This window comes from Hippocampus guttulatus, chromosome 14 (genome assembly GCF_054856545.1).
Source record: "Hippocampus guttulatus isolate MCC_2025c chromosome 14, RoL_Hgut_1.0, whole genome shotgun sequence".
Classification (NCBI taxonomy): Eukaryota; Metazoa; Chordata; class Actinopteri; order Syngnathiformes; family Syngnathidae; genus Hippocampus; species Hippocampus guttulatus.
In genome coordinates, this window is record NC_141274.1 from 15,745,204 (window position 1) to 15,762,784 (window position 17,581).

The 17,581-nt window shown below is 44.0% G+C and overlaps 1 protein-coding gene across 2 annotated transcripts in view; it reads left to right on the top strand.

The window, feature by feature from the left end:
* pik3r2 (phosphoinositide-3-kinase, regulatory subunit 2 (beta)) overlaps window positions 1-17,581 on the top strand; it is a 65,918-nt gene that overhangs the window by 11,668 nt on the left and 36,669 nt on the right. For both annotated transcript variants that reach the window (XM_086128364.1, XM_086128362.1), the window contains exon 2: window positions 697-1,559. In XM_086128364.1, the coding sequence (XP_085984490.1) occupies window positions 1,241-1,559 (319 nt within the window). In that variant the 5' untranslated portion in view covers window positions 697-1,240. The remainder of the gene's footprint in view (window positions 1-696; window positions 1,560-17,581) is intronic.

The window sequence follows — 17,581 nt, forward strand, 5'->3', positions numbered from 1 at the left end:
TACAGTACAAATATTATTGGGGCTGAAATTTGGCCTTTTCACATGGTGATGACGTCATTATTTGGTAATGCTGTGAATTTTATTTTGCCGGTTTTATATTTTTAGGCGTCGTAATATCTCCTTTTGCTGCATGCACTGTACTGAGTGAACGTAGTGTGCTTTTATTAATATAGTTTGTTGTTATATGGTGTTTTACGTGAGCGGCTTTGGCCTCATCTGACTCTGAGAATCTGTTATCTTTTGAAAGAATGAAGCCAAAATATTTTGGAAGTGGTCGGGTATTGTCGGGTTTTCCTTCCTACTCTGCTTCAATGAAAACTTTCTTTCTTGGAATCATTTGCATGGCAATGTAGATTGCACAGTCCCAGTAACTGTTCCTTAGCAAATGGTGACACATCAGTTAAAGCCATGAGTGTGTGAATGTGGCGTGAAAGGAATGGAGACTCCTGTCCAGCAGCCAAGTCTGCTTTTGGTTGTGACGCAGCAGCATCATGCGATCTGTGTCCTTTCCGAAGACTCCACAAATGCATGGCGCTGCCACCGTTCGCCATTTTCTTGCGCGTTTGAGCTTCGTTGCGCCCAAATACTGTAGGTGCCGCTATATTTATGCCAGACTGTATTTGTTGACTCCTACGTTTTTGCATTTAATGTTAATTCATATACTGTATGTAACTATTTTTTTTCTCTCTCTTTCAGGGGGTTTTAATATACTGCAGGTTGGTCACAATCCCTGTCCAGAACATGTGGGAGCTTTAGAGAACCGAAGAAGATTAAAGAGCATCGCACTCCGACGCTGGTACTCCAATTTAGACCACTTCACTTGGACTGTAAGGAGCCGCTGCCACACGGCCCTCCACTGGCAAATTTTGAACCCGGCTGCCGCCAGCAGGTCTCGGACGCTTTAAGGAGCATGTTGCCGACGCTCTCCCTCTGCTCCATCGTGTGGCTCAACCGGGGTATCAAGCTGAGGAAAGTGCACCATTTCAACAACACCGGTCAGGTCTGAAACAAGCCTGTGGGGGTCGAGTGCTACCTTGCGGACTTACGAAAATGCTTCTAAGCTACGGGTGACTCAGTGGGTCCCCTCCACCCCCACCAAGGCCCCGCTGCGACAGCCCGCTTTGTGTCGCACAAGCCGCAGGATTTGTGTCGAGCTGGACCCACTTATTGCAGGGGGACTTGGCCTGCACTATACAATCCTCCACTCGGTGGCCATTTTGAATCGTGCTTCCCTCGCAAAATGGCAGCGGAAGGTTTCCAGTACCGTGCCCTCTATGTGTTTACCAAGGACCAGGAAGAAGACTTGGACCTGCAGCCAGGGGACCTCCTGATTGTGAGCAAGGCCTCGCTGCTCTCCGTCGAGAACTACCACGAGGGCTGCGCGGAGAAGCCCGAGTGCCTCGGCTGGCTTCTCGGTTACAACGAGCGCTCTAAGCAGAGAGGCGACTTTCCTGGGACGTATGTCGAATATGTGGGGCCTGTCAAGATGGCGCTCCCATCCAGTCAACCCAGGTCTCAGCGACCTCTGCCTGCTGCTCCCGCACCAGAGTCATGTCAAGGTAAGGCCACGAACATATTTTATTGAAAATAAAGCGCATGTTCCAATATCATGCCGGAATATTAGTTGAAGGGACAGACAGAAATATTTTCGTTTTTCAATCAGGAATAGTTTATGTTCACTGCAATTGAATTTTAAGTAAAACCTTTTCAAATATTAAGTAGTATACTTTTAAGTATTTCCATACATTGCAACACCTTTTTCCATGGGATGGCCCGATGCCCCTTTTTTTCTAACACAGCATGATACACTAGATTGGGGGTCGGCAACATGCGGCTCTCAAGTTGCATACGGCTCTTTAGCGCCATCTAGTGGCTCCATGGAGCTTTATAAAAAATGTTTGAAAATGGAAAAAAATGTGGGAGGGAAATTAATTTTTCTGTTTTAAATATGTTTTTTGTAGAAGTAAAAACATGACACAAACATTCTTAACATTTCCCAGTGCTGTAAAAATGTGTAGAATAAATATTACATTTCAGCGTTTCTGTCGAACGAAGATTTGCGGCATAGCCTGCGACACACGTTTCTATTAGCAGTGTTGTGTCCAAGGACCGGCAACCCGAGGCCAAGGCCTAGGCCAAGGACTTGACTCCGAGGCCAAGGCCAAGGCCAAAGACTTGGAAAATTTTCCGGGGCAAGGCCAAGGCCAAGGACTTGAGAAATCTTCCGAGGCCAAGGCCAAGGACCAAGGACTTGCCTCCGAGGCCAAGGCCAAGGACCAAGGACTGATTTTGAAACTGAGGCCTAGCCGAGGACATGTATAAAACAATGCTATCATACCACTTGGCAGGTCTTCATGATTCACAGCGATTAGCCTACAAATCTAATGACCAATTTGCCTCGTAATCGTGCCTCGCTTCGTATTTCGCTCTTGCGTTCTGTGCATACGTCACAGGTGAGTTTAGTGATACGCCCTTTGGACGATTCATACGAAAAATCAGACTAGCATTCCCATTTCTTAAATATCGTAATTAGTAGACCTTGGTGAGTTTTTTTCGCCGCCATCTCAAACTTTCATGCGCGCGATTCCTCAGTTTGCGGACTAAAATAGCAACCCGCATGCGCACATAACGTCATCTGTTGTGTCCCCCCCAACACTGAAAACAAAACAAAACGAAAGTAAATTAGAAGAAACACACTCACACACCACACCACATCACAAACACACATACAGGCGCAGTGAAATGGCGTTGATCACACAGTCAACTCATGTGCGGTGACTTTTATAGTTAAACTATTTTTCGGTACCGTGAAAATGACGCCACGGAAACGACACGCTACCGGTAACGATTGTTACTGTGAAATCCTCAGGCTTGCCATAGTTTTTTTGTTTGTTTGTTTGTTTTGACTGAGAAATTTCCTTGCGTCCCAAAAACGCACATTGTTTGGAACTGTGCGTCCCGTGGGAAAATTATGCGTCTAGGATGCGGGACGCAGAGGTAACGAGATGGCTGATCTCTAAACATTCTCTGAGTACTACTATTATTACCACTCACACTCATACTACATTAATTAATTTAATACCTTCAAATGCATAATAATCATAAAAATTAATTAAATCAACCATGATTTTAAACTATGTATTATCAATATTCATTATTCCAAACATGAGAAAGCATTCAGCAAACAAAACTGGCATCGAGTAAAAGGACTCCAAATCCCAACGGCCAAACCCGGAAGTGAACTGCCGACATTATTGACTCCAGCTGTAACGCAAATGACTTGGTTCAAACAAACATTCTAGTGCGACCGCACAAACGTGACGACTGTGCAAAAATAACTCAATAAAAGACACCACTGTTACAGAAAGGCTTTACACGCTATTTAAACTGCCGATCGCGAACGCAACAAACCGTGATTGAAACTAACTGTGATGCCGCTCTTTATACGTTGCGCTAACTGTTACCTGTCAGTCGCAGACCCGCCCCTCTTAAAGCGCCAGAGTTAATCCATCAAGTTTCCTTGGATGGAATTTAATAGATTCCTTCGTGATTTTTGCGGTCCTTATACAAGGGTTTCGAGGCTCTAATCCCTCATTGTGTCCGAGGACTGGCAATCCGAGGCCAAGACCAAGGCCAAGGACTTGACTCCCAAGGCCAAGGACCGAGGACTTGACTCCGAGGCCAAGGCCGAGGACCAAGGACCGCCCCTCGGTCCTCAAGCCGGTCCTCGAGGCCAAGGACCGGCTCGTGGAACACATCTCTGTCTATTAGCATGGTGGGATGCAAAGCAGGTGGCTGTTGCAAAAAAAAAAAAAAAAAAATTAAAAACGGCGTTTTATGTACAGTTCACCGAGGGTACCGGCAAAGAGAATCTGGAGGGTCGTGAAAAGCATTTTTAAAATGGTACACGTGAGCTACGAAAGTCAAAAACGCTGCAAAACTGCTCCCCATGCCTCTGCGTCAGATCTCGACGAAGATAGGTAGGCATGTGTCTAAGTGTGTTGTGTATGCGTGGGTCGATCGCGGTAGGTTGGTTAAACGAAAAGTAGATATTCGGTCAAAAAAGGTTGGGCACCCCTGCTCTACAGAATGCACTGCACGGGAAAAAAAAACATTTAATCATGAAGGCTCGTCGTGTAATTGTAGCAAACTTAGTCATTTTGATAGTAGGCTAATATAGCTCATATAGATATAGATACATGTTGCAGCTCCGAAAAAAGGAGAGCTGTGGTGTTGGCTTTTTAAAACGTACACTTAATTTTTGCTTTTAACAGTCTCGACAAACACAGACACGTCTGCGTCCGACTCCGTGCCTTTTCTCCTCTCGTTCGACTCAAGAGGTGTTCAAAGATAGCCTCCGAACATAGTGAAGTGATCACTTCAATGACACTAAGAAAAGCGAAAATAATGCACCAAAACAGAAAATCAAGCGAGGAAATCACAAAATAAATTATATGGGGGCATTTGTGTACACACAACAAAGGAATGAATAACATAAACAATTCTGAGACAGTCCAGACATACAGCATGTGTTTCCTTCATTGTGAGTTTAATAGAAGGCTGTTATTTTTTCCTAGTTTTCTTTCATTCATGCATGACAGAAAGCATTGCAATAAAACACAAATTCAATTCAAGAGTTAAATTCGCATTGAAAACAAAAAAGTGTGGTTGGGGGAGGGGATTTCTTTAACGACATTGTGTGCAACAAATATTTATAAACCTGCTAAAATGAATGAATGCCATTTGATCAACAGTTGATCAAATGTTTACATGTGATAGAGTCTTAAATATTTCAAACAGTATTTTTCGAATAAGGACATTGTTTTATTATTTTTATTTTGTTTTGATGAGTTTGTACTGTATGTACATTGCCTAAAACTTGTTATTTACCATTTCTGATCCACCCCCCCTTCCCACCCCCACACACACTCAGAATTAATTACTTGCTCTCAAAATCATAAAACAAGCACCAAGGAATGTGCAAAGCAGAATCGGGAGAAAATGTCAACATTTTCCTTTGTGACCAAATTTATGTTGTGCTGATAGCGTTTAAAGTGCCTTAAGTGAGTTAGCATGCACTTGCTGTAATTTTCACAAGTGTCTGTATTGACCGATCAAACCTGATTAGCATTTCATTATAATACAAGCTAATGGACTATAAAGAGTTAATTTAATTCCAGAAAAGCTTCAAACCTTGCAAAGAGCCTTTGGATTTCAGCTGATGAAATCAAGTGTGTGGAGCCCGTAGTGACAAAAAAATTCACAATACAAGAATGGTTAAAATCAGAAATACTAGAATTATAATATAAAGGTTGTCTTTGTACGAACAGGTCAATATCGAGGTTTGGCAGAATTGAAGAGAATTCTCGTTGCATTAACCCATACTCCAAAGCCATATTCTTTATCATCAATCATCAATTGGTTCAAGATGGCGAACGGTGCCAACTCGTGTCTGATCACCAATCGTTATTGGACATGCCATTTTGGAGGTTCCAGTGCATTTGAGTATGGTTGGGAGAAAACTTTGGCGCCGTTCCTGGCTGACATCTCCGCAGTGCTCTTCCGTGCCCAATGCGGTCCCGTGTGGCATTCCACGTTGTGACAAAAGGCATGAGATAAAAGGCATCTGGCGCACCTCTCAGCTGGCAAATGGGCGGTGGTCTTATCTGTGATGTCACTTCCTCACTTGGAACTTTGAATAACAACATTGAGAAGACTGGAAATTTTGGCCTCCAGTCAATATGCATTTTTGCCGGTGTAAGCTTAGCTAGCTTGCTACAGTCAGTCGACACTAGGAGAAGATAAAATGTTAAACGGTAAATTTGTTAATAGGAAACTGCAAATAGGCGGAGGCTCTCTGTATTGAATATATTATCACACATGTAGTGTAACTAAACGTATAAAATAAAAACCACACATAATTCTGTTGTTCAGTTGCAAAATATGTATTATTATCTATGCCTTAGTGTCAGCTGCAAAGCATTATGAGCAAGCGTCTTGTCATGGTGAAGCAGCCACAAGTTGTGCTGCCGCAACTCTGGCCTCTTCTCAGGCACGAATCTCTGTGGGGATGTGCTGCTCGATTGACTGGCCCGCCATACTGAAAGGGAAAACTCACCCTTTGTAGTTTGGGTTTGAAACGTAGCCCATCTTTCGTCACCGCAGTCACGAAACCTTTCTGACACAATATTTTCTGGGTTTTGACTTGAATACAAGATGGAATTTTAAAGACGGCAAACGACTTTGGTTTTTAACCAGATCTCTTCTGCATCGATATTGTTGCAAGCCAAACTCATCCACTTAATCAACCACGTCAGCTGATGAAGCAAAGTTGACTTTCTGATCTAAATGAACACAAGATGCCCCCCAAGCATGGGCTATACCTATAACCAGTTATTGGAGACTTGGTTGTCTGTATATTTGTTTGTTTTCTGTCACTCTTTCCCTGGCTTCACTGTAATTGCCTGCTGAGGTGAACCATGTTCAGCCTCCCTCCCTCCTCCTTTCTGCGGCCTCGCTCTCCGATTCACATACACGTCTGATACTGTCTCTGGGTGCCCATAAACCATCTAAGCGGGGCCAGTTCTCAGAAAGGAGGGGCCTCCACTACCCCAAGCTACTTGGAAAATCACTTTCAAAGAATCCGTGGAGGAGGTGGGAGAGCGTCTGGGACAGACTGGGAGGGAGGGGGAAGAGGGAAATGGTGAAAGCCGAGGCCACACCATTCTTCTGCAAGCATAGCAACCAGCTGAATTTGGTTCCTGGACTTAAGCAATTGCAGCACGTTTCAGGTTGCAGTTTCACAGTGCACTTTTAATGTCCTACCAGAAAAAGTGATTTCAGCATGGGGTTGTTATGTTATTGCGTCAGCATTTATATTTCCATTTGAATCTATTGTCATTTGAAAATATCATTACCAAAAGAGAGCCTGTGGTCAAAGAAGGACATTTGAACTTTGGGAATTCTTTGGTTTCAAGGATGCTGACGTACCTAAACCGAGGATGATGACATACTACAGATGGTACTAATGGCAAGACTACTCAGTAAACATTAGGGATGCATGAATAGCACTTTTTTTCAGACAAACAATGAGAATGAGAGTATTTTTTTCGGAGCACTCGTAGATACCAAGTACTGCTATTTGATAATGCCATTTCATCTTTGAATTGTGGCATAAAGGTATTTTATTTGAATGATATCAATCGTTCAGCAACACAAACTTTCCATGAACGTGGGTGGCATACGTTTTACTCAAATCACACTTTTTAGAGGAGCAACTTGTCATTATTGACGTTTTAATTTCCAGTTGCGTATTTTTCTTGCCACACATTTCACTTAAATGTAGCTTGTAAGACTTTCACTGATGCGGTTTGTCAGTCTGAACGCTTGGGCTATTTTGTCAAAAGAGTACACAGAAAAAGGTGAAGAATCTCGAGTCTGGTGGAAATACACGTAGGGATACCTCTTTGTTTTTTTTTTACTACAAAATAAGTATAAAGAAATACAAGACTGCTTTTTGCGAAAACCACAAGTTCAAAAATAACACTGTGGCAGGTGATACTTAAACACACTGTCGCTTCCTTCCTCACGTGCCATGTTGAAGTCCGCCGCATGTTCAGGACAGGAGCGCGGCTGGCTTGGCCTTCATCACTGCCCGAGTGGAGTTCATCATCAGTTTTGTAGGGCATAATTTGCAGTCGGCTCACAGAGTGTTGTCATCTATGTTTACCTTTAAGTATCTACGCACGGCTGACGACATCCCCCTTTCTTTTTTCGTGTGAGCCTGTAGTTGTTTTTCTTGTACTGAATAGGTTTTATTTAACGTATACTCTATCTGCAAAGTAGAGCCCAGAGACCTGTGAAACCGGATCTCGAGGTGCGTGTCGGTCACCTGCATTTGTTGTCGAGGCCGACACGAACACGTGCGGCATGGTCATGTGTTGTGACAGAGGAATGGCGGATGGTCTTGCCCGGTCATCAAGCATTGCGTGTCTGTTTAATCGGGGTGCAGCAAAGAAATGCAACCACGAAACTTGACCGTGACACACCGTTGTGAGCCAGGCACCAACTGGTCATGTCGCCACTGAACATAACAAACACATGTTTGGAGTGGCCAGTATGGCTTAAAATTGGCCAGTGATCTCTTTTTGAAGACTCTAGCTGATAAAAAATGGAAACGAAAATGAAAACCTAGATCTTGTTCTGTACGTTTTGCTCTATGCGTTCTTTATTTTTGTTTTGTTTTTCTGTATGAGTATTGACTCTTAGAGTACTCACAGTTACTGAGTGGTGCTACTTGTACTTTGGGTATTTAAATTTAATTTCACACAATGTCCCAAAATTGTGGATCAAGAGCTTTCTTGCTGACACAGATGATGGTTCATCGTTATGTTAAACTGCCACAACCTACTGCCAAGGAGGGGGTTACTCGATGTCCGTTATGTATTTATTTGTTTGTTTATTTATGTTACCTAAGTTTCGTTGGCTGGCACCAGCACTCTCCACAAATACTCAATACTGGACCTTAAAATAAGGCTGGTATCGGACCGATACGATACTAGATATCCACACTCGCCCATCCCGAATAAAAATAATGCTTCACTTTGTCGAAACTGTCCACTCGAGACCGAGTCATGTGACAGTATAAGCTGCTATTTCATGTGTATCGCTTTTTTTTTTTTTAATTGAAAGCGCTGTTTTCAGATTCAGAAAACTATTTATCCCCATGGGGCAATTAGAGTTTTGTCTTTTTTTTTATAGGTGTAAATAGGTGTAGCCATTAACATTGTTGCAATTCATGTACTATTTTACATGTACGATTTTCATCATAAGGCAGGAAATAAAATTGGTTTTGCGTGTTAAATCTGACTTTCTTCCTCAATTGGAGAATTTGATAAATCTTTATAAATATTTGCCATCTTCATTGCACGCAATTCGACAAGTTATAATAAGCTCTGCATTTTACTGCATGTGTACGGTGTTTTAAACTTGAGATTTGGGATCTTTCTTTCCACTGCAAGTGTTCCCTGAGAATGAGTGTAGAGCTTTTACGCAAGACAAATGGCAGCATTGATCGCTTGTCCTAAATTCAACCTTTGTTTGCATGACGTGGATCTTCAGCAGCTGTGTGAATTATAGCACTCAGATGCCAGGAGTAAAGCCAAAGCTTGACGTCATAATCTTCAAGTTCTTTTCACAACCTTAACATTATAACCATACTGCATGCAGAGTCAAATCTGTCACACATGTTCCAATCTCAGTCTCGCCAAACATGCAGGTAGACGAAATGGTTGCTGTCGTCACTTGTGTCCACAACATACCAACTGTTAACAGACATGACGGTGCTAAGGAGATGCTATGTCAGGGGTCGGGAACCTATTGCTCGTTAACCATGTATGGCTCTTTTGATGATTGCATCTGGCTCGCAGATAAAAAAAATGTTCTCGCTTGTTTATTAATGCATCCATCGATCGAGTTTTCACTGCTCATTTCCTCGTTCGGGCTGCAGTTGGCTCCAGGAGCCATTTTGATTGGATGATACTGGCCAACGTTGCCGTTGCTGTGGAAACAGGTATACGCCCCCTTTTGAATCAACCCGCTCGGCCATTAACTCAAAGCTAATCCTAAGCAAATAAGATGGCGAAAAGAAAAAAAGATGACGAGTTTGGTAGACTTCGGGACAAATGGACCGAAGGATTTGCCTTTGTGGAGAGAACAGGTTCTGCGGTGTGTCTGATTTGCAATGACAAAATTCCATTGATGAAACAGTCGAATGCAGAGCGGCACTTTGACACGCCCCATGCTACGTTCGCACCAAAATACTGTGCGAGAAACGGCCGAAAAGAAGCGTGCAAGCAACTGAGCAGTGTGCAAGCTAGGCAGCAGTGACTTCGCGTATGGGTCCGGCAAGATGACTTTCATTCCAATAATTTTGCTGGACTTTTAGCAATCGTGAGGAATGGAAAACCATTCACATTAATGGTGAGTATTATCACTAGATTATTTTAAAGAACACATTCAGAGGCTTATTACACTGACATTTTGTTGAAATGACTTTTAAAATACAGTTTTATACATAAAAAAAATAATAAAATCCTCGTCTCACCCCTCGGGTGGTGTCCGTCCCTCATTCAGCTCGGGTCCTCTACCAGAGGCCAGGAAGCTTGAGGGTTCTGCGCAGTATCCTTGCTGTTCCCAGCACTGCACATTTCTGGACTGAGATGTCCGATGTTGTTCCCGGGATCTGTTGCAACCATCATCTACAATGATGAGAGACAGTAAAATGAATGACATGCCGGCTCAGACGTCGCCCGGCCAAACAAGGTCTGCGTCAGGTGCTGGGGAACCAGAGCACCTTGATGAAAAATGGGCTACTGGAACAAAGCGGAGATGGGCGAGATGCGATAACATGGCTCTGTTGGAATGCTACTACTCAAGCAACCCTAGTCAGAGGGGTTACATGCAGAGAATGTGGGCTAAATGGTTACTTCGAAACCCACAGTCACGGTTGACCACGAAACAACTAGTAGCTCAGTGTTCCAACATCCATAAACGGCAACTGCTGTCACAACTTGAGATTGATGAGGTACAACGCAGGTTCCATGGTGAGGGGCCCCAGGCTGCCAGATCAGAGGAGGAGGTCATACCAGAGATTGGGTGGCAAGCCCCAATGAATGCAGATGATGAGATTGGGAGGCCAGCCCCAATGAATGAAATGCTGAGCGAGGCAGCAACTGATCTGAAAGCTAAGATCATGGCGAGAATGAAAGCTGGGCAACCTAGAAACCGATTACAACGGCTATGTGAAGTACCACCTGAAAGTCTCATGGAAAGTGTGAATGCAGCACTGAGGGCGATCCCTACCGTAACGAACACGGAAACCAATGAGCTGATATACGCTTCAGCATCAGTGATCCTTGAGATGCTTGGCTATAAGAGCAACCATGGAAGCCATGAGATACGTTACCCACCATGGAAAAGACGGTTGGAGGCTAAGATCAAGGCGGCTCGGAAAGATGTGAATCAATTGACGGAGGCCCAGAGAGGTGTGATGAAAAGGCCGATACCCGAGAGGTACATCCAGATGACCATACCTGAAGCACTCGAAGCTGCCAAACAAAGGCTCCAAGCCTTGTCCAGCCGCCTAAAGCGGTACACGAAAGAGAATGAGGCCAGACGAATGAACAGGCTGTTCGCAACATAACCTGCAAAAGTGTACGCTCAGTGGCAGGGTCCTAACAACAGAGCTGACCCACCAAGACTGGAAACTGAAAGGTACTGGAAAGGCATACGGGAGAAGGAGGTTGCACATAACAGCAGTGCACAACGGCTGGTGACCCTGAGAGAGGAGCACAGCAACCTCCCTGAACAGAACCCAGTTACCAAAACAGTGGCAGACATACAGGAAAGAGTCTCAGATATGAAGAACTGGACAGCACCAGGCCCGGACATGCTCCACACCAACTGGCTAAAAAAACTTACAGAACTCCATGAGCGCCTAGCAGCACAAATGAACCAGCTGCTGAGGGATGGGACTCACCCAGGATGGCTAACCGAAGGGCGAACGATCCTGATCATGAAGGATCCCTCAAAGGGTGCAGTCCCATCCAACTATCGGCCAAGAACCTGTCTCTCCACAACATGGAAGCTCATGTCAGGCATCATTGCGGCTAAGATAAGTGGACACATGGATCAATACATGAGCGAAGCACAGAAGGGCATTGGTAGAAATACCAGAGGAGCCAAACATCAGCTCCTGGTTGACAGAACAGTCGCACAAGACTGCAGGTCCCGACATACCAACCTGTGCACAGCCTGGATTGATTACAAGAAAGCCTATGACTCGATGCCACATACATGGATCACTGAATGCTTGGAGTTGTATAAGGTGAACAGGACCCTAAGAGCCTTTGTTGCGAACTCGATGAGGATGTGGAAAATCACACTTGAAGCCAATGGCAAGCCACTTACCCAAGTGTTCTGCATAGGACTGAACCCCCTAAGCCAAGTAATCACCAAGACAGGCTATGGATACCGCCTCAGAAATGGAGCTACAATCAGTCACCTCCTCTACATGGATGACTTAAAGCTGTATGCTAAGAGCGAAATGGACATAGACTCCCTGATCCACACAACCAGGATCTACAGCAGCGACATCGGGATGTCATTCGGGCTTGAGAAATGTAGTCGGATGGTGACTAAGAGAGGAAAGGTAGTCCGCACTGAAGGGGTCTCACTCCCTGAAGGAACAATAGCAGACATTGAGGACAGCTACAAGTACCTCGGTATACCACAAGCCAATGGCAACCTCGAACTGGCAACAAGGAAAGCGGCTACGGCCAAATACCTCCAGCGAGTGAGGCAAGTCCTAAGAAGCCAGCTCAATGGCAAGAATAAGACCCGGACAATAAACAGCTATGCCCTGCCAGTGATCAGATACCCTGCAGGAATAATAAGGTGGCCAAAGGAAGAGATTCAGACCACGGACGTTAAGACCCAAAAGCTCCTAACCATGCATGGAGGGTTCCATCCCAAATCCAGCACCTTGAGACTGTACGCAAGCCGAAAGGAAGGAGGCCGGGGACTAGTGAGTGTGAGAGCCACTGTCCAGGATGAAACATCCAAGCTCTCGAGCATAGGTAAGAATGAGAGAAGTTGATATGTATGTGTCGAGGAAGATGCTATCATCAGTCACACTGAAAACAACTGTCCATGAGAGGGCGCATTTAACCTGTATTTTTGGCTGCACTGCATCCACCAAGGATTACGATGCCCAAAAAAACAAAAACTCCCGAAAGACATTGTTGTAAAAGTTGACACAAAAGCGTAGATGGTAGAAAGCCTAATGAAGGAATGGTTGACCGAGCGTTGCGGCAAACGAGGATTTTTTCATAGAATAAAAAGCATGACTCCATGGCGAACAGTGACTTTTATGTTTTTATTTTTAACCAGCCCTGTTAGTGCTGTTTTACTGCTGTGGTGCTACCGCGTTACAGGCACTATTTGGAAAGAAAAGTTAAGCTATGTTGTTAAAACTTTTCACGCTTTCTGTGCACCGTCTTTCTTTGTAAATATCTCATATTACAATGTCGGCACCTATGGCTTATAGACAGGTGCGGCTTGTGTGTGTACAAAATGTTTTTTCCTTTAAAAATGGAGTGGGTGTGGTTCATAATCATGTGGTTTCTATAGTTTGGAAATATTTGGCCACGGTAACAATCAACATAAAGATGCTTTTTCAGAATGGGTAAGCTATTCCTTTTTTTGGGTCCAAATGCAGAACAGTTCAAAAATGTAGGACCTATCTTTTTTGCACAAATAAAACAAAGTTATGATCATGAAAAGAAAGTTGATTGATTAATTTTGTGTATTGTGTGGCATTGTCTGTTTAACTTGCAGCTTGAAGCAAGTAAATGAAAGTAGTGGGCACGCACACCTTGGCTGTTAGCATGCAGTGGTACCTGAACTGACGAGTGACCCTGTTCACAGGTTTTGCGAGCTGCGAGCCGTCGCCTGTCCATTTAATTAATTTTTTTGCTGTGTGCTGTGAGCCAAAACTTAAATTACAAGCAAGCTCCAAATAAACCAACACTCGAGACTGAATTTTTTGAGGATTTGCACCGTTTTAAGTTTAACAAGATCCTAAATGATAAATCGTTTATCAAAAATAGTCAGCAACTTATTGGATCGTTGATTAGTTGTGGATTAATCGTTGCACCTCGAATACATATGAAATGTAGTGTATGATATCATGAGTACATGAAGCCAGTGCCGCATCTGAGAGGACCACCCCCCAAAAAGGCTTAATGCCATATCCTGTGTCAGGAATGGTCTCTCGGAAGAGGCAAACATCCAATCAGATTACTTTGCTGACATCCCTCTGCTGCTCACACGACATCTATTTTATTTATTTATTTATTTTTTTACTGGCATTCCAGCCCTTGATTCATTTTGTTCCTTTAGGCAGTACAGCTCAGCAGGCACATGCCTCGTTCTGGGAATATTCAGTGACGGTGGTCATCACGTGCCAAAAAATAATCGGCAATGCGCACGGCGGGGTAGACTTTCTGCTGTCACGCACTGAAAAGTTGTCATAGACGGTGTGCGTCCGTCACACACTGAAACGTAATCATGGACAGGGGGAGGCTGGTCGCTGGTCGATAATTGGAGTAAATTATCTTGTGTAATGCCGTTTGGAGTGAACCGTCATGTCAGGACTGCACAAGTACACCCAAGTGAATGCTACTGGGTTGTGAGAAGAGTGGGAAGGAGCCTGCCCGTCCAGATGGCCGACAGAGATAAAGAAGAGGTGGAGGTCTGTCTCTGTGTGCACTGAAGACACTGCCAGGCAAACTTTTCATGTTTAACTGGCAGGCATTGAAACTGAGAGAGAAGGAAATGGAGGGGGAAAAAAGAGAAGTTGGGTTCAAAAAAAAATTCTGAGAACAAAAGGCAGTAAAATAAAGAGAGAAAAAAAAGGAGTCTTGGAGAGAAGCGGGAAAAGGAATGTTGGCGCAAAAGACAGAAAGTGAGATCAAGAACCAGAGCGAGAGCGCGAGAATGGAATGTGCTGATGCAGCGTTTCTTGTCCGAACTCCCCAAATTAGTCATCAGCTACGATTTAACAGGAACTGAAGCCCGTTGGCAAGTCCTGGTCAGGCCCGGTCCTCCCTGCCCCCGGTGTTACTCCCACCGCCCCCCCCCCACCCTCACCCCCACCCATCGACCCAGCAAAAGGCTCTGCTCCGGGACCAAATAGGAGGCCTGTCTGCGATGTCCTGGCCGAGCCATATCTGGCAACTTGCCACTGGGCTTTTGCTTGTTCAGGAGTTTTGATTAAATCCTTTATTGTGCTCCACTCACGCAAAGAGCCAAGGCGAAGCAGCGAGCGGCACAGAATGGAGTACAGGGGAGGAGAGAAAGCTCGACAGGAGAAAAGAAAAGGGAGTGGACGAAGGGAAACTTCCCCCCACTCTCTCCTGTAATCTTTCACTTTAGACTCAAACCACGTTTGATTTAGTATACAGACGTTTGCAAAGTATATACACATAAAAACAAGTTTTGTGACTTTTTTTGTTTGTTAATGCAATTTCTCATCCAATGGTAAGGCAGATTTGCTTAATTGACAAACTTCACAACTGAATACAAAACACAACCTTACATTTTTGTTCTGCAGCAGGCACAACTCACCACAATTTCTTTTATTGTTGTTTGTGGTCCTTTCACACATTTTTGAGGTCACAAAATTTGTGCAACCCAAACTTTTCTGCCCAACAGACCAGTAAAAACCAAAATATAATCACTGTTGGGTGGAAATTCCGTGTGTCCAAATAGGGTCAATTTGATATTTTTCACAAATTACTATAGGGCCGTCCCTGGATAATCTGTTACTTGTACGCATTATTAACCAATTTAAAGTATTGAAAATAGCTTGAGAACAAAGCTATTAGCTCGCTGACATTTGAATTGTTTGAGAAGATTCATAAAAATACACTTTTTCCTCACAACATGGGATCCGTGCAGCAATATTTTGCCACAAAAGTGAAATTGTGGAAGGTTTTTAGACAATAACGAGTGCAAATAGGTTAGATTTGGGGTGGGCAGTTACTGAAAAAAAGAATAATCCTGATTATTTTGATTGGTATTGAACGTCAGGCGGCAATTTGCACATTTATTTACGCCTGTTACACTGTTTAGTCAGCTCATCGTTTTATTTCATGAATTATTTGTGGTTCTGACTCAATTGAAAAGTTGTTTGTTTTTGGGAATATTCAAGTTTTTTTTTTTGTCTGGTCAGGAGATCAGTGTAAGCCTTTGACAGATGATCAGAATGGCTCGTGCTTGCCACGTCCTAGCACATTGGATTCGTAGTTGAACATGATTTTAGAGTGTAACGATACATGATTGCTATGCCAGCCATGATGTTTTTTGATCTCCTGAATACTGTATTTTCCGGACTATCAGTTGCAGTTTTTTTCATAGTTTGGCCGGGGTGGGGCGATTTATACTCTGGAGGGACTTATTTGTTAAATTATTAACACTTTCTTACGTCATTTCACATTAAACCGCAAGAGGGCGCTATAGGCGCGTGTGTGTGTATTTGAATAACTCTGAATGTTACATGAACATACAATGCATATTGTCAGTTCGTTGTTTATGCGTCGTGTAACGTTAGCATATCATACACTTATTCCCTTGTTGTTCTTGATTTCATTTTTATTTTAAGTTGCCTTTCAAGATGACATGTCTGTTCTTGGTGTTGAATTTGATCAAATAAATTTCCCCCAAAAATGCAGCTTGTACTCCAGTACGATTTATATGTTTTTTTATTTCTTCTATAGGGTGGCCCGGTAGTCCAGTGGTTAGCACGTCGGCTTCACAGTGCAGAGGTACCGGGTTCGATTCCAGCTCCGGCCTCCCTGTGTGGAGTTTGCATGTTCTCCCCGGGCCTGCGTGGGTTTTCTCCGGGTGCTCCGGTTTCCTCCCACATTCCAAAAACATGCATGGCAGGCTGATTGGAAGCTCTAAATTGTCCCTAGGTGTGAGTGTGGGCGTGGATGGTTGTTCGTCTCTGTGTGCCCTGCGATTGGCTGGCAACTGATTCAGGGTGTCCCCCGCCTACTGCCCGGAGACGGCTGGGATGGGCTCCAGCACCCCCCGCGACCCTAGTGAGGATCAGGCGGTTCGGAAAATGGATGGATGGATGGATGGATTTCTTCTATATGGCTTTTGTGACCTATACTCTGGAGAGATTTGTAATCCGGAAAATACGGTAGTCGTGATTTTGAGGCGGCACAGTGGTTAGCACGCTATCCTCATAGTATAGAGGTCCAGGGTTCGATTCCGGACCACCGGCCTTCCTGTGTGGGGTTTGGATGTTCTCCCTGTGGCCGTGGGGTTTTCTCCGGGTACTCCGGTTTCCTCCCACATTCTAAAAACATCCACGGTAGGTTGATTGATCACTCTAATTTGTCCCTAGCCGTGATTGTGTGAGCAAATAGTTGTTGGCCTTGCGATTGGCTGGCAACGGAAGATGTCTGGGATAGGCTCCAGCACGCCCATGACCCTCGTGAGAATAATCGAATCGGATAATGGATGGATGGATAGTGATTTTGAACATGTGAGGATACCTCCCAAAAGCGATCTTCCACTCGTCACACAGTCTGGGTTGCATGAATGATAACGCAGGGGGGCATCACGACTCTTAAGATATAAACAGCTTTCTGCTGGCTTTAGTAGGGCACTGCTCCCATCATAAGTCCCATTTCTGTCTTCAGCGTGACCAGTGGCTCACAAGCTTGCCCACGATGCTACTCGAATAATTGTCTTATTTTTGTCATGCGCTTTGAACATAATTTTTTTTTAATGCTATTTAAAGCAAAGATATCAGACTCAAAATCAGAATGGATTTTATTGCCAATCAACAAAAGGTGCATTCACAACTATTTGTTTTTTCCTGGAGTCTGATGCAACATGAACCATAACTGGAATGAGATCTTGAGATGCAATCAAAAGTTTTGTTACAAATGATTTCTGTGAACAGAAGCCTAAAGCAGGGCAAAGTTTAGGTCTGAGATTTGCA